General features: G+C 39.5%; 1 protein-coding gene across 1 annotated transcript; it reads left to right on the top strand.

Annotated features, from left to right (window-relative positions):
- Nucleotides 1-268: 268 nt before the first annotated feature.
- LOC135477400 (ATP-dependent RNA helicase DHX8-like) lies at nt 269-25883 on the top strand. The gene is given in 25 exon segments (XM_064757472.1): nt 269-629; nt 2154-2239; nt 4105-4275; nt 5985-6100; nt 6410-6475; nt 7033-7366; nt 8131-8229; nt 8549-8659; nt 9371-9659; nt 11582-11679; nt 12084-12231; nt 13750-13931; nt 14299-14493; nt 16134-16319; nt 17895-17981; nt 19478-19601; nt 20133-20314; nt 20924-21064; nt 21777-22070; nt 22932-23060; nt 23350-23546; nt 24039-24218; nt 24810-24874; nt 24877-25016; nt 25018-25883. Coding segments are annotated over 25 exon segments (3753 nt in total). The 5' UTR covers nt 269-526; the 3' UTR covers nt 25048-25883.
- Nucleotides 25884-26229: the final 346 nt, after the last annotated feature.

The raw sequence follows: 26229 nt of genomic DNA, 5'->3' as shown, positions 1-26229 counted from the left end.
TGATTGAGTGAGTGCTTAGGGTTTAACGCCGTACTTATCTTAAACTTATAAGCTGATACATGGTTAACTAAGAGGCAAAAGTTGGAATGTTGATATAAATTTCCACTATCGAAAAAAAAATCTTCATACATAGGTAATATGTTTACAACTGTATTACGATAGATACAATATTTTACATCGAGCTGAAGGAAGTATGTATGTATAAAATGTCATGCACAATGATGCTTATCTCCCCTTAAAAGTTCTTCTTTGTACAAGGTGAGAAAAGCTACATTTACGTTAAGAAAACGTGAAGGAAAACAAAAATAAGAAGATAACATGTATGTATGCCAGCTTTGAAACTAAACTTTGTGATTTGCACGTAGGTCTTTCTAGCAAACCTAAGCATAGTTAACTTGTATCCGTAAACCACTGAATGTAGGACTTACCAGCTTGAAGAAGACGAACCTCGCTCTCGCTTGGCTAACCTGTTGACAACAACAACAACATCGGTTTTGTCGGAAAACTAGGCGAGACAGCCGGCATAATGGAGAAGTTGGATGAGTTACAGAAGCTAGAGTACCTCTCACTTGTGTCTAAAGTATGCACAGAATTAGATAACCATCTGGGACTGAACGACAAGGATCTAGGTATGTTATTAACATTCGTGTAAGTATGGTAATTAAATTGTAACTTTCAGACCTTCCCCAGGAATAAAATAGGAAGGTGAATAAAGAAAATGTTTCCCACAGGTTTCGCAACAGTTGTTTAAATATCTGCCTGGTCCAAAGCACCAAAGCACATACAAAAATAGTTAGTGACAGTCTACTGGATGATGACATATTTATATTTCGAGTGTTTTAGGGAATCCGTGCACACCAAATGTAAGTTAAGCTTTTATTTTAGTGAAATTGACCTCGTGGATGTAGCTTACATAGAAGCTAGGCAGTATGTAAGTATGTCCAACTTTTAATATTGGGTCAGGTCTGAATCACAGCCGAGAAAACGTCCGTAGTTAAATTTCTGTACTGTAACAGGGCTTTCTGATGAGCAAGTCAGCAGAACGAAATTACATGGGAAATTTTTGTCATGTGTAAAAGTCAGGCATGTCAGGTGAAATACATGTCGCTAATGGCTTCGCGTTCGTGCAGTGTTTATCTCAATCTGTTGCATATACGAGTGGTAATACCGTGATGTCCTCCTTTTGTGCCCTACTTACAACTGTCACGACACTGACATTTTACACATCAAGCTCATCTTACATGTACGTCTGGTAACATCTGAGAGAATCTGTTATGAAGTATAGTTGTAAGAAAGAGCTCGCTTGACTCTCACTAATTTTTGATTTATCGATTTATTTTATTTGATTGGCGTTTTAGGCCATATTCAAGAATATTCACTGATTTATGAGGAATAAAAAAGCTGCAGTATAGTTCTGTGTATCTCTAGCTTTGCTTACACTCTGGTAGAGCTATGCATCCTTATAGTATTTACTTTCCTTGGAGTGGTGCCACAATTCTGCCACCACGCACCTCAGGTACAAAGTTACATGTACTTATCTTGTGTCCCTTGCTATATGCTACAGTTTCAGTGATCTCACCTTTATTTCATAGTAGCCTGATTTTCTTGAAATTCGTCGCCTCATGTTAAAATGAAATCAACGTGTTGTATACTCCAGGGAAAGTAAATATAAGGATGTGTAGATCTACCACATTGTAAGTAAAGGTATTTTAAAGATTGTTTCAAATGATTGTTTCTCATTCAGCATTGATTAGTCAAAGCTAGCACATAAATTTTAAAGCACTTTGAAATGTTAGTCTCACATCACTCAAAGAGTTGAGTAGACTGGTGTAAAGCCAGGATCTCTGACATCACAAGTAATTTACTATAGATGATGGGTGTTGTACATGGCTATTTGGTGATTTGTAGGTAGATTAATATTGGGCTGTAATCACTCTTTAATAGAATGTTTGATTGATTAGGTTAATTTATTGTTTTTTTGTTCAGTAAGAAAACTGTGTTAAGATAATGGACCTCTTTTTTTATGAAATATAAAGATGGAAATAGTGGACACTGCAGATGTTCTATGAATACTGCTATTCATACAACCAGAGTCAGGAAGTTTCAACGAATTTTGAATGTTTTATATTTGTACATTTGATTCTGTTTTGCAGCGGAGTTCATTATTGCACTGACGGACAAGAATGACACATTTGAGAAGTTCAAAAAGGCCTTGGTAGAAAACGGGGCTGAGTTTGCAGTAAGTGAGATGCTTTAACTTATAAGAGATGGATTTGAAAATGTTATGGCAGCATCTAAATGGTACATGTAACATTGTGCAGTAAGAGTGTATTTATTTATTTGGTTGGTGACTTACGCCATATTCAAGAATATTTCATTAATATGATGACAGCCAGCTTTTTGGTGGTAGGAGACTGGGCAGAACCATCCGCAGGTTGCTGACAGACTTTCCCACTTAAAACAGGAGAGGAAGCCAGCATAGTGACAGGCTTCTCACATGTGCTGCTCTACCACATTTTCCACTCTGACACTGTAATGCCACTCTGATACACGTACGTGCAGAAGTTAAAACAGCTAATGACCTAGGTGAATTTTAATGGTAAATAATCTTGACATGTAGTAGAAAATTGTGGGTTAATTTTAAGTGTAGTAGATTAATTGTAAAGGTAATTTGGTGTGAGGATAGTTGCAAACACTACATATTGTAAAAATGAATACACTGCCTTCCAAAATTTTATCTCTCAACTTAATATCGTTTGGTGTATAAGTATGCTGTGAGAAAAGCTTTATTTCACTTATTGATTGAACCTCGCTTACATAAGAAATATACACGCTTAGTGAATAGGGTGTGTAGATAATCTTTTTTGTAGAATTTGTTACTTGTATGAATTGTTCTTACTGATATGACAGTTCAGGGAGATGAGTTATTTAGGCAATTATAGGAGAAGAAAACATAAAAATCAAACCAAAATCAGATAAAGTGTGTGATTACTGTTCAGGGAGATGGGTTATTTAGGCAATTAAAGGAGAAGGAAACATAAAAATCACACCAATATCAGACAAAGTGTGTGATTACTGTTCAGGGAGATGAGTTATTTAGGCAATTAAAGGAGAAGGAAACATAAAAATCACACCAATATCAGACAAAGTGTGTGATTACTGTTCAGGGAGATGGGTTATTTAGGCAATTAAAGGAGAAGGAAACATAAAAATCACACCAATATCAGACAAAGTGTGTGATTACTGTTCAGGGAGATGAGTTATTTAGGCAATTAAAGGAGAAGGAAACATAAAAATCACACCAATATCAGACAAAGTGTGTGATTACTGTTCAGGGAGATGGGTTATTTAGGCAATTAAAGGAGAAGGAAACATAAAAATCACACCAATATCAGACAAAGTGTGTGATTACTGTTCAGGGAGATGAGTTATTTAGGCAATTAAAGGAGAAGGAAACATAAAAATCACACCAATATCAGACAAAGTGTGTGATAACTTATTTGCAGGTATGGTCTTGAATATTTTATTTTTTTTCCAGACTAAGGGTATTTGAAAATATTCTTGTATGGTGGGTATTTGGGACCACCTCTTGGTACATGTGGACTTTTCATAATAATGGTCTAAATAAGAATGTGATGTATGTGCAATAACCTTATTTCAAAGTAAATTTATTGTTATATCCAAAAACATGTATTTAATCTGAATTATGATAATATTTGTGAATATATTAAAAATGTAGATATGATCAAAATTCAGGTTGAATGCATTTGTGAGCTGAAAAGACCAAATTCTGGTGCAAATATATTTATTAAACATGTTGCATTCTCATTTGTAATGTTATTACATCTCATCTGTAACATTATTACATTCTCCTCTGTAACATGATTACATGTAGACAATATACATGTACCAAGAACTGGTTTCACATAACCACCAGACAAAAATTATTTTCAAGTGGTTTTTTCTTTTACAAGAAAATTTTTGCACTCTGTCATGTAATTTTATATTTCTCCACCTTTAAAGATGTTATCTAAACGCCATGTAACAAACCTTGTGGATTTCAAGAGAACCTAGCATAGAACCATGCTGTATGTTTTTCTGCAGGATTCTCTTGTGGCAAATTTACTGCGGTTGATACAGAAGATGAAACCAAAACGTAAAAAGAAGAAAAAGAAACAGATGGACTCCTTTGAAAAGGAAGATGTGAAGGATGACAAAGAATTAAAGAAGAAGCTGTTTCCTGCACTGGCATTGCCTGATGACCCAAGTATTAGGGTAGGAGGAAATTCTGTTTGTGTTCAGTGTACTGGTTAATAACCAGGCAGATGGCTTTCACTGTCTACTACATATTAAATAAGGTGTTCATTTATGTTCATTTCTAAGCATTGACCTGTACAGGAGTTATGTTCAGTGGCTATTAAATTTACATGTCAATGAATTCTTGAACCATTTTGTATGTTAGTGGTACATGGTTGATGACCTCACCCAGAACTTAATTTTGTAAGCTTATTTAGAAAGTCCAGGATAAATGTTATGTTTGTTTTTAATCATTTCAGAGGTAATTTCAAAACTCTGGCCCTAATTAAATACGACAGACAGCTTCCGCAAACTTTTAAGCTGAACACATCGACTTAATTTACGATCTCTCAAGGTGTCTACGGCTCTCAAAGAGTGATATCAGTGTTTTGTCACATTCTGCAGCCTGGAAAATATTGTCACTGTTGTGACGTTGCCTACATATTGAATGGTGTAATAGGTGACATTCCATTTGTCGTAGTTTCACGCCTCAAAAACTGATCTCGCGTTAAGTAGTAGTTGCTGTGGTCGAACAAGGGAAGTAATTCAGAACAGGTCTATTGGCTTGAAAAAAAGACATTTTTGTAGGCAAATAAAGCCATGTATTTCTTTTGGTGGTAAGACTGCGTTCCACACAATGTTCAAAGTACCTTTCTAAGATGAACAGAACTCTCAGCATGAAGCAAGATGAGTAACGTAGTTGTATTAGTGAAATACAGTGTTTGTGTAATTTGAGAAAGCAGTTATTGGAAGTCCTTGGACGGCTCCCATGGTTACTGCCAACCTTGTGCTGGAGACTTCTGCTCAGTACTGAGTCCATATAGGATCATGAACAAATCATTCATGTAAAAAATGTCAGTCTGCCAGCGGATGGTCATGGGTTTCTCCTGTGCTCTGCCCAGTTTCCTCCCACCAGTGTGCTATGGTACAATGTGTCTGGTGTTTGAATGCACATTCTCAGATGGCAGGTTAAGCTGTTTTTTTTTAGCTCTTGTATATTGGGCCATTATACATGGATTGAAAGTTAAGCTTTTTTTTTTCATTTGTTTGATTGGTGTTTTACACCGTACTCAAGAATATTTCACTTATGCCACGATGGAGAGTAAACCAGCATGAGCTGGACTTGAGCTGACTTGAACAGCCGCTTTTGGAGAGGTGTCATTACGCTGCGCTAGCACGCTAACCAACTGAGCCATGGAGGCCGGGTGTTTTGTTCTAAAAATGATCCATAAATAGTCACAGCATTACCACATGTACTCATCCATAGAATGGTTATTTACACCAGTGGTGTAGATTGACACCAGTAAAGTATATGGCACTTCTGTTTCATTAAGTACAATGCCTGTAAGACATAAGTTAAAGGCGCTTTACCACAAATTTATTTTTGCAAAAAATAATGAAGTGTTTTTTTTACTACCATAGACCAGCATTTGCTCAGCCATTCACAGCATTGAAATTGTTCACGGATTGCTGCATGCAGTTCATAATTTGCATATCAAAGATCACTGCCTCAGTTTTGTGCGCAAACTCCCCACAATGACACTTTTACTACAACAACACTTTACAACTATTATCTTTATTCTGATTCCATAGCCTAGTTGACTGCTATAGCAGGCGAGCTTGTGAGATTCTCTGAATGCCTTGTAATACATTGTTTACATCAATTGCTGTGCTGTTTCGTTTCACAGAAAATGTTAGCTGCAGATATTGAGGTGAAGAAAGAGGAGACTGAAGGTGAGGATGAGAAGGTTGCTGTCGATATGATGGGTGAACTGGAGGCTTTGATGGGCAAAACAGAAACAAGGTATGTACAGGTTCTTACGTGTGGGATGTTATTTACAGGTCAGTATTATGTTGATGTATTATATTGGTGTGGTGTTACATGAATGTCAGTCTCTCTGCCAGTTTTGATTTGATTTTTTATTCACCATATACACCCTCACAAATAAAAGCAATACATTAAATTGGAGCTTGTCGTACATATGGCAGGAGTATTAAGCTTGCTGTAACGCTTTTGCAGAAATAATTCTGCAAGGTGTTGTCTTCATCTGTGCATGCATGTGGTTCTCACCTGGATATGTGAAATATGTTCAATCCCAGATACTGTTTTCAGTGCGGACACTGAGAAGCCGAATAAAGCCAGAAGTCGATCACACAGTAGAGACAGAGAGAGGAAAAAGTAAGTACTGTCACTTTTGGTAAAATATGGTCGGTAGGATTTTATCAATGGTTTCTGGTCCAGTTTACCCTAATGTTACTCTCATATCTATCAATAATTGTCTGTATATCTTGCTCATTATAACTAGTTTTCTTGTTTGAAGTGACTTTGCAGTTTCAATACATCCTCATTGCTTCCTACATCAGTGTAACAAGGTACATGTTGGTGTACATGTATTACAAATTACCTGCATAGTTCGCTCAGATCAGGGAAAATCTGGAGTATCAGGGAAAACAGAACTGCTTGTTCCAGACACTGCGATGTTAGGGAATTTGGTGTCCTTTTAAAGAATCCCTATTTTCACTTTAACATTTGAAGATCTCAGTGATAATTGTGTTTCTTGCTTTCAGCTCACTTGGTAGCAAATTCTATAAGCAGCTCTATCAGTTGATTCCACTGTCAGTCGTTACGTCGAATTTCTCACATTCTGTCATTTAACAAGGCTTAATTGCAAGCTGATGACAACTTTTTGATGGCATGTCAGAGCTGTTGCGAATTTGATCTTGTTTATGTTTCAGACGGAAGCATAGGTCCAGAAGTAGATCACTGGAAAGATGGCGTTCGCGAAGCCGATCAAAAGATAGACACAGAAGTAGGTCAAGGTCGAGGGAAAGAAGAAATAGGTCAAGGTCAAGAGACAGAAGAAATAGGTCCAGGTCAAGAGATAAAAGAAACAGGTCAAGGTCGAGAGATAGAAGAAATAGGTCAAGATCAGGGGAGAGAAGCAGGGACAGGCGCAGGGGCAGGTCACGAAGCAAAAGTTATGAACGAGAAGGTCGCCAGCACAGAGACCGCAGCCGTGATCGAGCAAGAGGAAAGGAGAAGCTGACTAACGATCCTGTTGTCGGGCATGTAAGAGAACTTTGATGCAAGAAAAGGGCCGTGTGCAAATGTGAACTGCTGTTTTGGTGTAACAGTGGGAGTGATAATGGTCGCTATTTGTCTTTATTCAGAGAGTGGTACAGCATTTTAATTTGAAAAGTGAGGCATTGCTGGCCTAATGGTTAGCGTGACACAGGAGCCTCTCATAAATGTGATTACTGGCTTCCTCTCCAGTTATATTTGAGATTTGCTGCCGGCAACATGCAGTTGGCCATGAGTTTCCACTGAGCTTGGAGTGTTCTTCGCTTACCATACCATGCTGGCTGCCTGCCTATAAGTGAAACATTTTTGAGTAAGGTATAAAAGAGCAATCAAGTATAAAATGAAGAAATAAATAATTTGAAAAATAACATTTTGCATTTTCTTGAATTTTCGAGGATGTTTGTCCACATTTTTCATATGCCTTAAACTTGGCAGGGGTCTCCGTGGCCAAGGTGGTTAGCCTGTCCATGTGCCGCAATGGCCTGGGAGCCTCTCACTAATGGTGTCTCGGTGAGTTCAGGTCAAGGTCATGCTGGCTTCCTTTAAGTTGGTACAGGGAAAGGTCTTCCAGCAACGTGTGGATGGTCGTGGGTATTTCCCAGCCTCCTTACCACAATGCTGGCCGCTTTGAGAACGGCATAAAACACCATTCCAGTAAATAAATAAATAAACTAAACTTTGCAAACATATCAAGGTTGCAGACATCAGGATTTTGTGAACATTTATCACTTTCTTTCTCCATTCTCTTTCAGATCTATGACGGGAAGGTGACTACTATCATGCAGTTTGGATGTTTTGTTCGTATTGAGGGACTCCGTAAAAAGATGGAAGGCCTGGTCCATATATCACAGGTACTTTATAGCCCTTTCAGCTAGGGCAACTTCAGAATTTGCCATGAGAAAGAATCATATCTGTTATAGAAATAACTGAGGTCTGATGGGGTAAAAATTTATAAAATTGTTGCGCTTTAGATTGTCTCGAAATTTTGCTTACTTTGAGCCGTAAAATGTATGCTAGATTACAAAAATGAAAATGTACGCTTTTTAGACATCATGTGGGATACATTTTTGTCTTGTTTGGCTGAAGAGTTATGAGCTAACAAGTTATTTTTCATGGCCGTCGCAGATGAAATAAAAATGAGTGTATTGATTCTGTCTTTCTTTCATGCAGTTACGGCGGGAAGGTCGTGTCACCAATGTTGGAGACGTCATACAGAGAGGTCAGAAGGTCAAGGTCAAAGTATTATCATTCACTGGAAACAAAACCAGTCTCTCAATGAAGGTAATTAGGACCTTGTGTTTCCTCTGAAATGTTCATGTGAAATGGGCAGCCCTGCTAATCAGAAGCACATTTAGAAAATACAGATTATGTGGCAACATACCTTTTATGAAAGTGGTACACACCAATGCCACTTATATCCAGTTCGTGCATGTTTTTGTTCACTATGGGGGTCTCTTTGCCCAAGTAATTAGTGTGCTAGCACAGCACATTGACTCAGTGGAGTGAAGAGCCTCTCACCAATGCAGTTGTGAGTTAAAGCCCAGTTCATGCTGGCTTCCTCTGAAGTCGTGCATAAGAAGGTCTGTCAGCAACCTGTGGATGGTCGCAAATTTCTGGTCTTTTCACAATAATATTGGCCGCTGTTGTGTAAAATAATTTTGAGTAAGACATAAAACACCATTATGGGTGAAATTATTTTTCACTTTTATAATTATTAAAGCTTGTAACAGGCGCTTAAAATTATTTCAGGATGTGTTCACCTGTCTTTCTGTAAAGCATGGAAGTGAAATCTCTCTAATAATATTTGAAACATTGCTTAAAACGAAGTAAATAGCCATCACAGTTCTTCATTTTGATATATTCCAACCCTGTAGTCAGAGAAAGTACATTTACCTAAAGCCTCTGTGGCGAATCTGCGTGGTGTGTATGTAACACTAATTTTTTGTCAGTGAAGACTTAGTTCATATGTGATACTCATTTTGTGTGCCGCAGGATGTAAACCAGGAGACTGGAGAAGATTTGAACCCCAGTCGCTCCCGGGATGCCATGGGAGGGGAGGTAACTGACGAGATCCAGGCGAGAAATCCAGACCGGCCCAGCACCATGCCACTGGTGAGCTTACCAGAGTCTGAGGAAATATCTGACAGGCGAAAGGTTCAGCGAGTGTCGTCCCCAGAGAAGTGGGAGATCAAGCAAATGATCTCTGCGGGCTGTATAGACAAGTCAGAGCTGCCGGACTTTGACGAGGACACAGGTCTGCTGCCCAAAGAGGACGACTCGGGTAAAGCAACATCAGCTGTCTTTTCTTATGAGCATGATTAGATGTCGACATTGACCCATTACAGCTCATATTTTCTCTCATTACGTTTCTGCCTTATGTCCAAAAGTTTTGCAGGATTTTCAGGATTATTGCGCCATCATTTCGCATTGCATTAGTAGGGGTTTTGACTGAATCATGTTTGGAACCTGCTAGTCATTAACATTGTGTTCCATATTTTTTTGCAATACATAAGTTACTTCCCTTTTCAAGAATATACCACCCTTGATGACTGATATCTTTCCTTCATTTCAATATTAATGCATAAATAGCTATAAAAAAATCAAATATGAATAAAAAATATTGCCCTTTGCATTGTCCTTGTCCAAATTTTACAAAAACAAATAGCACTAATTCAGAAGTAGTTAACCTCCTGATACACTTCACAGGCGAGTTAGTCCATCACTGTGCTTCCTTAAATTCCATTGCATTAGTAGGGGTTTTGACTGAATCATGTTTGGAACCTGCTAGTCATTAACATTGTGTTCCATATTTTTTTGCAATACATAAGTTACTTCCCTTTTCAAGAATATACCACCCTTGATGACTGATATCTTTCCTTCATTTCAATATTAATGCATAAATAGCTATAAAAAAATCAAATATGAATAAAAAATATTGCCCTTTGCATTGTCCTTGTCCAAATTTACAAAAACAAATAGCACTAATTCAGAAGTAGTTAACCTCCTGATACACTTCACAGGCGAGTTAGTCCATCACTGTGCTTCCTTAAATTCCATTACAGTGGTACTCCCAAATGCTAACAGCATTGAATAATTGAACTGGTACCCACTATAAAGGGAGGTAAATCCTTGAAAAGGGAAGTAACCTATTTATTACCAAAATATTGTTTTGAGCATGTTACACTAGTGGACATTCTCCGAACACAGCTCCTGTTTTCTCTCAGTACGACTCATGCTTTAATCCAGAATTTGTGCAGTATTTTGTGGTTGGAATGGTCATTACTGCGCCATGAGCTTACATTGTATGAGTAGAGGTTTTGACTTAATCATATTTAGAACATACTGGACAATGACAATGAAAACCTCATTCAAAACTTGACTATTTTATTTAAGGTATTTTCCCTGAAAAGAAAATTTGTGCTCAGTATGATGTCTGGTTTTGTCTGAAGTTACAAAAGTGTTTCATTTAATAGTGTTAAGTAGAAGAATTCCTGCTCGTCTGTTACCTCCTTTCTAAAGTGTTATGATCTGCCAACATCAAGCAGTCATTGGTTATAGAGGAGTTTCAAGGTGAACTCTTTTATCACGAAAGATAAAAAAAGACCTGCTGTATCATGTGACCTGTCTGAAATATTACCGTAACATGGGCATCTGTGGCAAGAAGTTCTTTAGAGCAGACGAACACTGGAGAAAACTGAAGAGTTGAAAGTTTGTGAAGGAAAGATATGTCATTGTGCCTCTGGAACATAATGAGAGATTCGTGATTGGTGAATTAAAGTCAACAAAAGTTGTCAGATATTTTTGATAAGAGACATGATGCAGTAGGACTGTTCTTACCTTTAGTGACAAAATCATTTGATCTCAAAACTCCCCTACAGTCGGCGTTTTTCTGCAGGCCTGCATTTATTAATGATCACCTGATTTCAACCAATATGATAGCCATGATATGGCTGAGATATTGCCAATGTGGCGTTAAGCCATAATCATTCAGTCATTCATTCGACCAATGTGACATAAAGGTCTGTGCATCAGTGACTGGATATTTCTCCAAAGGTTGGTGGTTTACCCGCAAGGGGCTCTTCTTTCCTCCAGCCTTAAACCTGACTACCATTGAAACCGTAAAAAAAATACTGAGTATGACACTAAAAAGAAATGAAAGTAAACCACCTTATTTCACCTTGACTACATGTGCTGTGTTTGCAGATGATGACGTTGAGATTGAGATGGTAGAAGAAGAGGCTCCTTTCCTCAGAGGTCACGGCCGGCAGGGAGTTGACCTTAGCCCAGTCAAGATTGTCAAGGTCAGATGCATATTCTGTTGGAAACTGATAAAACTGATTGCCATGATATGACGTCGATAATTCTTGAGTATGGCATCAAACAACAAGTAAATCTATGAATAAATAAATATAAGTGAAAAATGATTGAATATGCCTATAAACAAACAGTCGAATCAGTAAATAGATTTTGTTGGTTGTGAGAGAGCAGACTTTGGCTATAAACAAACAGTCGAATCAGTAAATAGATTTTGTTGGTTGTGTGAGAGCAGACTATGGCTATAAACAAACAGTCGAATCAGTAAATAGATTTTGTTGGTTGTGAGAGAGCAGACTATGGCTATAAACAAACAGTCGAATCAGTAAATAGATTTTGTTGGTTGTGTGAGAGCAGACTAGTTGAGTAAGTTGTTTGGTGATGGTTTCAGAATCCGGATGGGTCCCTGTCCCAATCAGCCATGATGCAGAGTGCTCTACAGAAGGAGAGGCGGGAACTGCGCCAGCAGCAGAGGGAGGCTGAGATGGATTCCATCCCCGCGGGCCTCAACAACCACTGGATCGACCCCATGCCAGATGGTGGGCATTGTTCGGTGTGGTGGGAGGAGATAGTAGTTTGAACTGTGCAGGATCAGAACCTTGTGTACATGTGTTACACTGCTTAATAGCCATTCTCATTGAATACCATCACGTGCGCTTGTGCTGTGCTCTCACTGGGCGCTGAGAGCATTTCTGGTGTTTAGATACATACAACTGTTATAACTCACAAAGTTGACCAAAAAACAAAATCAAGTTTAGAATATAAATGATATCTGGTATGTAGATGTGTGAAGATTTATTTATGTATGTGAACGATGTTTTACGCCGTACTTGAGAATATTTTATTTATATGCCAGCATTATAGTGGGTGAAAACTAGGCAGAGCCCAGAGCAATCTCACGATCAGGCGCAGGTTGCTGGCAGACCTTCCCACGTACAGCAGTAGAGGAAACCAGCAGAAAGATGTGTGAAGAGGGTTGAAGCTTGAAGTCTTTATGTTGTGATTTGGTTGTGCCTGTTAAAATTGTACTCTCAAAAAATAATGACAATACTCGCTTTAGTGTGCATCCATTTGCCTAAAGTAATAAAGGAATAAAACATTTGAAGGTTTTTTCCTGGCAGGATTTCAGTGGCCAATCGGTTGATAATTATAAGATTTCATTGGTTTTAATGAAATCTGAAATTTCCCAGATACTGTATTCTCTAAAAAACTGTATTTCCATTTGAGCAACTTTCATCAGAAAAATTCACCTGACTTTTGTGTACATATACTTGAAGTCTGAGGCCTTTCCTTAAAGGAGAAGAAAATTTAAATATCAGTCAAATACCATTGAAAAGAGTATGCATTTCCTTGCAGGTGCATGCCATAAAAAAAATTCTAATGTGTACCTCAAGTTGATAAATTATAAATAAAGTCAGCGCCCAAATCCCCTGTGGGCAACTCCATTTTGCCTAAGAGCTAGTCTTGAAGTTGTCTGTGTTAGGGGGAGAATTACCGTCGGAAATCGCCGAAGTGCAGTTCGTACATTTCCGGTGCAACTGTTCTAAGGTAGTGAACAGTACAGTTCGTTTTCCGCTTGATGATCGGGAAACTGGAATGTTGGACGTAGGTTCTGAGTTTACACAAACAAGCCGGCAGTTTTAATGACACTCATTGGTTGAGAGGCAACACACCCCCAGCATAAATTACAGGGTGTTAAAGACGGAGGACGCGAAGGACTCTGCGATTTATACCAGTTTTGCCATTTTCAGGCTTTACGTGTATGGCGAGGAAAAATCGCAAAATTATGCAGCATTCACCACCAGATAGAAAAATGTGTGGTCTTTTCAGCCTACAGTGTCATGTTTTTAAGTTTTCCTCTCCTTTAAAAATTCTTTGTTGGGGGTAGGTTGTTAGGATTTTTTTTTTTTTTTGTGTTCTGCTAATAAAAGAATTAGGGATTTTAAAGAAATAAACTTTGAGAAAAAGATATGAAAACATAACTCCATCAAAAACCCTGTAAAAAACTGTAAAAACATATTAACATGTTTTTAATGATGTCATTTCTGTGTTGACAGCTGATGGTCGTAAGCTAGCAGCCAACATGCGAGGGATAGGCATGATGCCCAAAGACATCCCTGAGTGGAAGAAACACATCAGCGGAGGAGCGAAGGCATCCTACGGGAAGAAAGTGAATAAGTCCATCCTGGAGCAGCGACAAGGTCTGCCCATCTTCAAACTTCAGGAGGAACTGATCAAGGTAACAGTTAGATGAAAGCAGCAAACTTACTTACCTATACATCTTCTAGTGTAATGGCATGAAAATTATCACCATTGAATCATTGTGCTGTATCATGTTCGTGAAGAATAAAAAAGCCATTTAATAAATAGTATATGCGAATCTTTCCTGGAAAAACTTAGAGAGAAATGTAACTTTTTTGCTGTCTGTGTTACCAACATCTGCCCTGTCTGTGTTCAAGGTGAGGGGTATGTCTTGGGCTGGATTTCACTGTAGTAGCCCATCTGTACAAAGTACAAAGCAGCTTCTGCTTATGTGATACCCCAAGCGTTGGCATCCAATAGCATAGAAGACAGTGTGAAAGTAAATGTTTAATTTGTCCCCCCAGGCAGTAAACGACAACCAGATCCTGATAGTGATCGGGGAGACGGGTTCAGGGAAGACAACTCAGATGACGCAGTACTTGGCAGAGGCGGGCTACACCATCCGTGGGAAAATCGGCTGTACTCAGCCCAGGAGGGTGGCAGCTATGTCTGTGGCTAAGAGAGTTGCCGAGGAGTTTGGGTGTCGTCTTGGTCAAGAGGTAGGGTAATATTAGCAATAAATATTGTGTTATGTACGCATGCTGGTGTTTGATTTATTCTACAATATGGGGAGTTTTGAGTTTGAACTCTTTTGTACTCAGAGGTAAGAAAACAGTTCTTAGACTACTGCAGCATGTGATTTTGTCATTTGTCAAGAATGTTAGGCGACTTTTGTGGACATAAATTTACCAATCAAATGTCTTGCTGTGTTCAAGACATACAAATGACATTGTTTTTGAACATCGTAATTCACATGTATTCAGCTTCTCACTTTTTTCCATCGTTTATCTACTCTAAATCATTTATCTACTCTAAATCATTTATCTACTCTAAGTCATTTATCTACTCTAAATCATTTATCTACTCTAAATCATTTATCTACTCTAAATCAGTTATCTACTCTAAATCATTTATCTACTCTAAGTCATTTATCTACTCTAAATCATTTATCTACTCTAAATCATTTATCTACTCTAAATCATTTATCTACTCTAAATCATTTATCTACTCTAAATCATTTATCTACTCTAAATTATTTATCTACTCTAAATCATTTATCTACTCTAAATCATTTATCTACTCTAAATCATTTATCTACTCTAAATCATTTATCTACTCTAAGTCATTTATCTACTCTAAGTCATTTATCTACTCTAAGTCATTTATCTACTCTAAATCATTGATCTACTCTAAATCATTTATCTACTCTAAATCATTTATCTACTCTAAATCATTTTTTGGGGAATATTCACAAACCACGTTACAGTAAGTCAAATGTGATCAGAAATAGTTGCCTCACATTTTTGCAGGTCACATGAAACAGTAGGTATTTTTACCTTTAGAAGTAAAAGATTTCAAACTTTGAACTCCCCTATTAGGAACTGTTTTCTGGAAGGAAGAAAAATAGTCCATGTACATGTAAATATACATGGTGTTTTGAGGACTGTTGGGAAAGAAATGTGACATCCTCCTGAAAACATGCAACAAAAGTAGTATTTTGTGTCTGTTGGGGGCCAATTTTTAATTATTTAAGATACATGTACCTTGAAACAAAGCACATGTAGTTGTGGGCCAGTTTGGAAAAAACAGTACTGGTGAGAAAACAGTTGAACTCATATCATAGATTCGTTACTGTACATAGTTTTACATACTGTATATATCATAAAATATTTGATTGGTTCTGAAACTGGCAGTAGAACATCATCATACCCTATCAGCCAATCAAAATTCACGACACCTTTCATGTTTTAAGATGAACAGAACTGTCACAGTCCAGCAAAAAGATCAACAAACAGCTGAAATAGCTGAAACATTAAAGAAGAATGTGAGGTTAATGCTTGTGGATCTTAATAGGCTCAGTTTTAATGGAAGATAAAAATTATGAATTTGATCACGTTTTCATCGATGTTCTCTTTGTATTCACTGACTTTTCTCATACATAATTAACTCATGTGACTCAATAAAGCATCAAAGCCTGTTTCACAGTATGCTTTATCGATTTCTTTGGACTAACCACTGTCTTTCACTTTTCTCATACGTAATTAACTCATGTGACTCAATAAAGCGTCAAAGCCTGTTTCACAGTATGCTTTGATTTATCGATTTCTGTGGACTAACCGCTGTCTTTCACTGCCCGCAGGTTGGCTACACGATTCGTTTTGAAGACTGCACCAGCCCAGAGACTAAGATAAAGTACATGACAGATGGTATGTTGCTGAGGGAGTGTCTGATTGACCCGGATCTTCTCCAGTACTCAGTCATCATGCTGGACGAGGCCCACGAGAGAACCATCAGCACAGATGTATTGTTCGGGCTCCTGAAAACGGTAACCAAACAATAACAGGTTCTTCAGTTTGTGAATATGTCTTAACTTTGTATGGTAGTTGAGACTGCCTCACTTTGTCATCATGACGTCACAGATTTATATATATAGGGTCCTTGTTGTCCTAGTAGATTAGACTGCCTCACTTTGTCAACATGACATCGCAGATTTATGTATATAGGGTCCTTGCTGGCCTAGTAGATTAGACTGCCTCACTTTGTCAACATGACATCACAGATTTATATATATAGGGTCCTTCTTGTCCTAGTAGATTAGACTGCCTCACTTTGTCAACATGACGTCACAGATTTATATATATAGGGTCCTTCTTGTCCTAGTAGATTAGACTGCCTCACTTTGTCATCATGACATCACAGATTTATATATATAGGGTCCTTGTTGTCCTAGTAGATTAGACTGCCTCACTTTGTCAACATGACGTCACAGATTTATATATATAGGGTCCTTGTTGTCCTAGTAGATTAGACTGCCTCACTTTGTCAACATGACATCACAGATTTATATATAGGGTCCTTCTTGTCCTAGTAGATTAGACTGCTTCACTTTGTCATCATGACATCACAGATTTATATATATAGGGTCCTTGTTGTCCTAGTAGATTAGACTGCCTCACTTTGTCAACATGACGTGACAGATTTATACATATAGGGCCCTTGCTGGCCTAGTAGATTAGACTGCCTCACTTTGTCAACATGACATCGCAGATTTATGTATATAGGGTCCTTGCTGGCCTAGTAGATTAGACTGCCTCACTTTGTCAACATGACATCACAGATTTATATATATAGGGTCCTTCTTGTCCTAGTAGATTAGACTGCCTCACTTTGTCAACATGACGTCACAGATTTATACATATAGGGCCCTCGCTGGCGTAGTAGATTAGACTGCCTCACTTTGTCATCATGACGTCACAGATTTATATATATATAGGGTCCTTGTTGTCCTAGTAGATTAGACTGCCTCACTTTGTCAACATGACGTCACAGATTTATACATATAGGGCCCTCGCTGGCCTAGTAGATTAGAGTGCCTCACTTTGTCATCATGACGTCACAGATTTATATATATATAGGGTCCTTGTTGTCCTAGTAGATTAGAGTGCCTCACTTTGTCATCATGATGTCACAGGTTTATATATATATATATATATATATATATATATATAGGGTCCTTGTTGTCCTAGTAGATTAGACTGCCTGACTTTGTCATCATGATGTGACAGAGTTATATATATATATAGGGCCCTCGCTGGCCTAGTATATTAGACTGCTTCATCTTTGTCAACATGATGTCACAGCTTTATATATGGGACCCTTTATATAGCTCTGGCTGGCTCAGCAGTTTAAGCCCTTACAGTTCAGATCACTACTTGTAGACAAGTGAGGTTGCATGTTCAAATCCAGTCCTTGCTTGGCCCAACTGAATTCAGTGTTTTCTAGAAGACTGAAAATTGAGGAGATATCATTACTATATATATAATACATACTAGGTGAAATTTAAATGTTTTATTTTGTTTTGACTTTAAGTCTAATTATCTAATTTGCTTTTTGTATTCAGTGTGTGAAGAAGAGGCCAGACATGAAGTTGATTGTCACCTCTGCCACTCTGGATGCTGTCAAGTTTTCACAGTATTTCTTTGAAGCTGTAAGTACCTATGTGTATCAGATGCCATTAGGTGGCCGACTATTAAAAGGATTTTCGAATTCAGCAAAATAGGATCCTGGCCCTCCTGGCAAGCTTGACGCAAAAGACGATCAGCTCAGAGCTATACAGTCTGTCTAAAAGAACAGAATAGGTTTAAAACGTACATATACATTCAGATTATTCTGTGTGACTTAATTAATGTGATGTAACACATTTCCCAGGTCATCCACCGGGAGACTCTGATACATTCATGTAGTCGGTCTGAAGTTATGAGGTGTGTACGGGTCCCAGGCTTACAAACATCCATGTGGTTTTGGGATGCAGTAATGAGGTGTGTATGGGTCCCAGGCTTACAAACATCCATGTGGTTTTGGGATGCAGTAATGAGGTGTGTATGGGTCCAGGCTTACAAACATCCATGTGGTTTTGGGATGCAGTAATGAGGTGTGTATGGGTCCCAGGCTTACAAACATCCATGTGGTATTGGGATGCAGTAATGAAGTGTGTATGGGTCCCAGGCTTACAAAACATCCATGTGGTTTTGGGATGCAGTAATGAGGTGTGTATGGGTCCCAGGCTTACAAACATCATGTGGTATTGGGATGCAGTAATGAGGTGTGTATGGGTCCCAGGCTTACAAACATCCATGTGGTTTTGGGATGCAGTAATGAGGTGTGTATGGGTCCCAGGCTTACAAACATCCATGTGGTTTTGGGATGCAGTAATGAGGTGTGTATGGTCCCAGGCTTACAAACATCCATGTGGCTTTGGGATGCAGTAATGAGGTGTGTATGGGTCCCAGGCTTACAAACATCCATGTGGTATTGGGATGCAGTAATGAGGTGTGTATGAGTCCCAGGCTTACAAACATCCATGTGAGTTTAGATGCAGTAATGAGGTGTCCACCGTCAATGTGCCGTCCACGAGACTAATCTGTCCACCTTTGATATTTGTCAGCCTATCTTCTGGTTGTGACATCCACCAGACTCTAATCTATCCACCTTTGATATTTGACAGCCTATCTTCTGGTTGTGACATCCACCAGACTCTAATCTATCCACCTTTGATATTTGTCAGCCTATCTTCTGGTTGTGACATCCACCAGACTCTAATCTATCCACCTTTGATATTTGTCAGCCTATCTTCTGGTTGTGACATCCACCTGACTCTAATCTATCCACCTTTGATATTTGTCAGCCTATCTTCTGGTTGTGACATCCACCAGACTCTAATCTATCCACCTTTTGATATTTGTCAGCCTATCTTCTGGTTGTGACATCCACCAGACTCAATCTGTCCACCTTTGTATTTGTCAGCCTATCTTCTGGTTGTGACATCCACCAGACTCTAATCTGTCCACCTTTGATATTTGTCAGCCTATCTTCTGGTTGTGACATCCACCAGACTCTAATCTATCCACCTTTGATATTTGACAGCGTATCTTCTGGTTGTGACATCCCCCAGACTCTAATCTATCCACCTTTGATACTTGACAGCCTATCTTCACCATACCTGGCCGAACCTATCCTGTGGAAGTCCTCTACACCAAGGAAGCAGAGACAGATTACCTGGATGCCTCCTTAATCACTGTGATGCAAATTCACCTGACAGAACCACCAGGTAAGCTGAATTTCTGTCCTTCATCATTATCAATAAACTTGTGTCACCCTCTAAGGGATATCGACCTCCCTTGTTTGTGTTACAGGGGACATCATACTCACAGTGTAATATGGGAGAATACATTTGTCTTCAAATTGTTCCTTATCGTGCCAAAGGCTGTAGATTTCAGCCAGTCTTTATTTGTGTTACAGGGGACATCCAGTCTTTGTTTGTGTTACAGGGAACATCACACTGACAGTGTAATATGGGAGAATACATTTTGTCTTCTAATTGTTGTTATTGTGCAGAAGGCTGTAGATTTCACCCAATCCTTGTTTGTGTTACAGGGGACATCCAATCCTTGTTTGTGTTACAGGGTACACCCATTGCTTGTTTGTGTTACAGGGAACATCACTTTCACATTGTTTTTATCATGCAAATGGCAGTACATTTCACCCAATCCCTGTTTGTGTTACAGGGGACATCACACTCACATTGTTCTTTATCATGCAGATGGCAGTACATTTCAGCCAATCCCTGTTTATGTTACAGGGGACATCCTGCTGTTCCTGACAGGTCAGGAGGAGATTGACACAGCCTGTGAGATTCTGTACGAGAGGATGAAGGCTTTAGGGCCTGAGATCCCTGAGCTCATCATTCTGCCTGTCTACTCTGCTCTCCCCAGTGAGATGCAGACCCGTATCTTTGAACCAGCACCCCCTGGATCCAGGAAGGTAAGAAAATAGGGGTTCTCCTGAGGGTTTAATGTGTGATGCCCAATACAGAATGAAACATATCCTGTTAGACTGTGTAGACCTTCCTCATGTTCGGCAGTCATATGATGAAAAATTGTGAAGTACAGTAACTAAATTGTTCAGCCAATGTTCTAGACACTTCATTTCAATTATATGACAGCATTGCTTGGAATCCTGTGATTAAATACATTTTATTTTAAATTTGCCTGTTTTATTTTCATATGCCTGTATTATATTGAAAAGATATAGTGTCTTTTTTATATTCTTACCTTTCTTCATGTCTAAGACTATTGAAATTTGGTTCTTGGAATTTAATTTTGACCTTTGCTCATTTTCGGCAAAGGTTGTAGATAATTGACACTTTATTTTACAGCGAGTCCTCAGTGGCTTAGTATTTTTAATTTAATATTTAATGTACAAAATGAAGTTTAATTTAACTGGACTTCAGCATGAAACTGAAATTTAAAAATTATGACCGTTCAAGTCTCATGGTCAACATGAGGTATACTTGTAATGGGTCTGAACTGTCTGGTTTTAACACAATGTGTAAGTACAGAGAACATGACCATGTTGATTGATTGTTTGCAGGTTGTTATTGCCACTAACATCGCCGAGACGTCACTGACAATTGACGGTATTTACTACGTGGTAGATCCAGGATTTGTCAAGCAGAATGTGTACAACTCTAAAACAGGCATGGATCAGCTCATTGTCACACCTATCTCACAGGTAAGCAAAATGTGTACAACTCTAAAACAGGCATGGGGGGGGCCTCCGTGGCTCAGTTGGTTAGCGTGATAGCGCAACGTATTAACCCAGGAGTCTCTCTCCAATGCGGCCGCTGTGAGTTCAAGTCCAGCTCATGCTGCCTTCCTCTCCGGCCATACGTGGGAAGGTCTGCCAGCAACCTGCAGATGGTCGTGGGTTTCCCCCCGAGCTGTGCCCGGTTTCCACCCACCATAATGCTGGCCGCCGCTGTATAAGTGAAATATTCTTGAGTACGGCATAAAACACCAATCAAATAAATAAGTAAAACAGGCATGGATCAGCTCAGTGTCACGCCTGTCTCACAGGCAAGCAGGATATGTATATGCATTTTTTTGGATGTCACTCAGTGGAAAGTTCATCAGTAAATTGCCAAAGGTTGGTGGTTCAGTACATGCATTACGGTTTCCCCTACCCACAAAACATACTGTATAATTTGATTGGTGTTTAAGCCGTACTCAAGAATATTTCACTTACACGACAGCGGCCAGCATTATGGTGGGAGGAAACCAGGCAGAGCCCGGGGGAAACCCCGAGACCATCCGCAGGTTGTTGACAGACCTTCTCACTTACGGCTGGCATACTGTATAAAGTGATAAATTCTTGATTATAGTAGTGCACAATGGTGAAAAAAAAATAAATGAATAAAATGTAAGCAAAGGTATGTTACTTTCAGGCCCAGGCTAAGCAGCGAGCTGGCCGTGCAGGCCGCACAGGACCAGGGAAGTGTTACCGCCTGTACACAGAGCGTGCGTACAGAGATGAGATGTTACCCACGGCTGTTCCCGAGGTTCAGCGTACAAACCTGGCCAGCACTGTCCTCTCCCTCAAAGCTATGGGCATTAACGACTTGCTGTCTTTTGACTTCATGGATGCCCCTCCCATGCAGACTCTCATCTCAGCCATGGAACAGCTTCACGCGCTCAGCGCCCTGGACGACGAGGGGCTGCTAACCCGGCTTGGCAGAAGGGTAGGTAGCCTGGGCCTATTAAAGGCGTCTGGACATTGATCAGAAATGCACAACCCTCATAATATTCTTGAACCTTGCCCTTATCGTTCAAACAGTAAGAGGTGTACATACCTGAAAAGTACATATTTTGGGAAATCAGTTTCCAGTTGCGACATTTGTGACTGCGAATTTTAAAATAGACCAATGGGAATGGGGCCAGATATCGGCCATTGAAGCATATGTAGATGCAGATCATCCCCTGAAAGCTTGATGTTTCTACTTACACCATAATAATCTGGTACAAATAATTGGAAAAGTTCGCCAGTTAAAAATGCTCGTGAAAATTGGTGACTTGTATACAAAAAAAAATTCTGGAATAAGTTGTACGTAACTGTTACTTAAACCATCCTGCATGAATCCAGATCTCACAGGTTTGGCTGTGGCGTTAGATGTGTATAGAGAGCAGGGTTAATCATGGCTGAGTTGTTGCCCTTTAAGTCTAGGACAAACCGGGCGCAGGTTGAGAACTGGCCTTGGACAGGGATTCCCGTGGTGCCAGTGTTTGCGAGACCTTTTGGACAATTAGGTGTTATTGATACATTCATTAAAGACCACTTGTCCTCCACCTCATGTAGTGTGGCTATCTGTACATAACATGTACGGATGTGTGTCACCCTAACCTTAACTTGCCTAAGGTCGGTGGTTTTCTCTTGGCACTTCTCTTTCCTGCACTCAAAAAACTGACCGCTGTGGTAGAAATGAAAACTTGTTGAGTATGGCATGAAACCCCAATAAAAAAGACCTTACCAGTTATCATTTATCAGGGCTTTGTCTCACCTTGTCCCGACTGTCTTTACCCATGTTTGTCTTACTGGTACCCAGATGGCGGAGTTCCCACTGGAGCCGATGTTGTCTAAGCTGCTGATCATGTCGGTGCACCTGTCCTGCAGTGATGAGGCCCTCACCATCGTCTCCATGTTGTCTGTGCAGAATGTTTTCTATAGGCCGAAGGTAAGGCTAATGTGAATGCGAGCGATGTAATGTTAGGATCTGCATGTTAATCATGTCATTGTCTAAATTTTGCCCTTTTGGAAGATTCTACTTTTTTTTTTGTAACCATTACCTGCCACAATTTTGGAGGTGTGAACATTTTGTTAGCATAACCTTATGTATGAACGTTGGCGTCTTGATCCCTGAATTATTATTACTCCTTTGAATGTGACTAAATTATTCTTTAATCTTTGTTAAAAGATCTGTCAATATTATAATAATTGATAAAATTTTGTGTTTTTTCTTGCAGGACAAACAAGCTTTGGCTGATCAGAAAAAGGCCAAATTCCACCAATCTGAAGGAGATCATCTAACATTGCTGGCCGTTTACAACTCGTGGAAAAACAACAAGTTCTCAAGTCCATGGTGCTATGAGAATTTTGTTCAAATACGGACATTAAAACGAGCTCAGGATGTGAGAAAACAGATGTTGGGTATAATGGACAGGTAATTAAATCCTTGTGTATTGCCAGCGGTATTTTGGCGCAGTATGAATAGAAGGAGTGGCCAGTTTGACATATGATCAATTTAATCGCTTGTGATTGCATGTAATCAGCTGCTGTCCACTGAGGTGACAGTTGAATTCTGCATGTGCCAGTTGAGCAGCAAGTCCGAGGGTTACTCTTGACTCTTGGATTTCCTCCACTCATAAAAGCTGACCTGTGTCATGTATCTGAAAAATTCTTGAATATGGATTAAACACCAGTGTACATGTATCAAGTGGTACTGGTCAATAGCACTGACGACGCTCCCACTTTGCTGAGTAAGGAAGTTTATCCGAAAATTGCAGTGGTTCAAACCTGCAGTGGGAGGAGTAACAAAGCAATGCATATGGGAATATTTCAGTCTCTTTGTATTTTAACATTCTGTCTCAGAAAGAATTGGCCATCTACCTGTGTCTGAAGTTAAAACTCCCTTGCTTTTGGTGTATGCTTACAGGCACAAGCTGGATGTGGTCAGTTGTGGGAAGAACACAGTCAAGGTCCAGAAAGCCATTTTGTCAGGGTTCTTCAGAAATGCAGCGAAGAAAGATCCTCAAGAAGGTTACAGAACCCTGGTTGACAGCCAGGTCATCTACATCCACCCTTCTAGTGCCCTCTTCAACAGACAACCAGACTGGTGAGTTTTGGTTTGTAAGGGTTGTTGGTCACAGTTAAGTTAGGTTAAAGTTACAGAATGCTGGTGGACAGCCAGGTCCATCTAGTGCACTCTTCAACGGACAACCAGACTGTTATGTTTTCGTCCCACCTCTCTCACTATAATTGAGATCTACATAATTTAGTTTGTATATGGTTACATGTAAAGCATTCTCCTACATACATTCCCCCAGCCTCTGCCCATGACTGGCCGCCATCGTAGAAGTGAAGTATTCTGAGTACAACAATCAAATAAATAAATAAATTCTCATACTGCAGTATATACAATGGGAAACATTACTCAGCTATGGCCCATGGCCAAGATTGGTATAGCGCCATTCTGGATGTTGTCTAAGGGAGGATAACTCCATAATTCCATGGATTGTAACCACTGAGTAATGGGTTACACCAACAAGTCACCTTCTCATCAATAAGACAACATCTGAGCCAATCTGGGTCATGGGCCTTATCAGTATTGTTTCCCTCTGAAACTATGAACAAAGATTATGTTGCTGGCTTATTAGTTTTTCTTGAAACCTGTCCCAACCTCTACGTGTTTCTGTTCTCCCCACAGGGTGATCTACCATGAGTTAGTGTTGACCACCAAAGTGTACATGAGAGAGGTCACTGCCATTGACCCAAATGGCTGGTGGAGTTTGCTCCCAAGTTCTTCAAGTTTTCTGACCCGACTAAGCTGAGCAAACAGAAGAAACAGCAGAAGATTGAGCCACTGTACAATAAATATGAAGAACCAAATGCATGGAGAATCTCCAGGGCTTTTAAAGAAGGTGCACACAAAAGTCACGTTCTGAAGAGCCTATATTTTATCATTGTGCACTGTGACTTCACCCTTCACTTCTACAGGCTGTAGGACTAAGCTTACAGGAAAGGATTGTGCTTCCATGTACTAGTAGACTAGGATTGTGCTTACACGTCTGGATTGTATTTATACATGTAGGCCAGGTTTATGTTTATAACCAGGACTGTGCTTTTAGGCCCAGGATTGTGCTTGCGAGCCAAAATTGTTCTTATAAACCAGGACTGTGCTTTTAGGCCAGGATTGTGCTTATAAGCCAAATTGTTCTTATAAACCAGGACTGTGCTTGTGAGCCAGGATTGTGCTTGTGAGCCAGGATTGTGCTTGCTCTGGTCGAATGGATTCTCCTGGAAGGTGACTAGCCCTTGACTAACTACAACTGCTTGTTCATAACCCAATTCCAGTTGGTTTGGCAGCAGTTGAATTTTGCGAGGTCGTGGTGTAAATTTGTACATGTATATTTAGAGATTAGATTGTTTTCTTTTGGCTCATCCTGGTTTGCTCCACATACCAAACCTTACCCATGCCAAGCAGGTGAAATGTTTAAACACTGTAGCATGGAACAGCATTCCATTATCTGGTTGTCATAAACGTTTAACCACGTGGAAGAACAATCTGCACAGTTTCAATGCACACATCAAAACTTTTGTGTGTAGCTGTAGATTTGAGCAATTTTCATGAAGAAATACAATGCTCAACTCTGCTGACAGATGTAAAGAATTAGTTTGCTCTGGTATAAATGTAAATATAGTTAGTGGAAATTGTGAGTGTGTAAGAAGTGTATAATAAGTGTAAATAATAAATAAAGAATATATTTAAATCAACAATTAATGGTCTGTCTGTCTGTCTGTCAATCAGTAGTCAGTCTACTTTTCCAGCAGTGGCTAAGGCACATGTATTTACCCTCCATCTCTAGACACACGAGATGTGGGTTCAAACTGGGCTTTGGACAGGGAATTTGTGGATACCTTCGAGCTTACTGTCCATGGGGCCTTGGTGACAGTAAATGTTCAGCGACTATCTTGTCGCTGTGCAAGTCCATTTATCATCCACCTGTGGGGTGTGCATATCTTTATGTCCACATTGTGGGGCCTCCGTGCCTCAGTTGGTTAGCGCGCTAGGGCAGCGTAATGACCCAGGAGTCTCCCACCAATGCGGTTGCTATGAGTTCAAGTCC

This window comes from Liolophura sinensis, chromosome 11 (genome assembly GCF_032854445.1).
Source record: "Liolophura sinensis isolate JHLJ2023 chromosome 11, CUHK_Ljap_v2, whole genome shotgun sequence".
In the NCBI taxonomy this organism is placed as follows: Eukaryota; Metazoa; Mollusca; class Polyplacophora; order Chitonida; family Chitonidae; genus Liolophura; species Liolophura sinensis.
The sequence above is the reverse complement of the archived record's forward strand: the minus strand, read 5'-3'. Positions and strand labels throughout refer to the sequence as shown.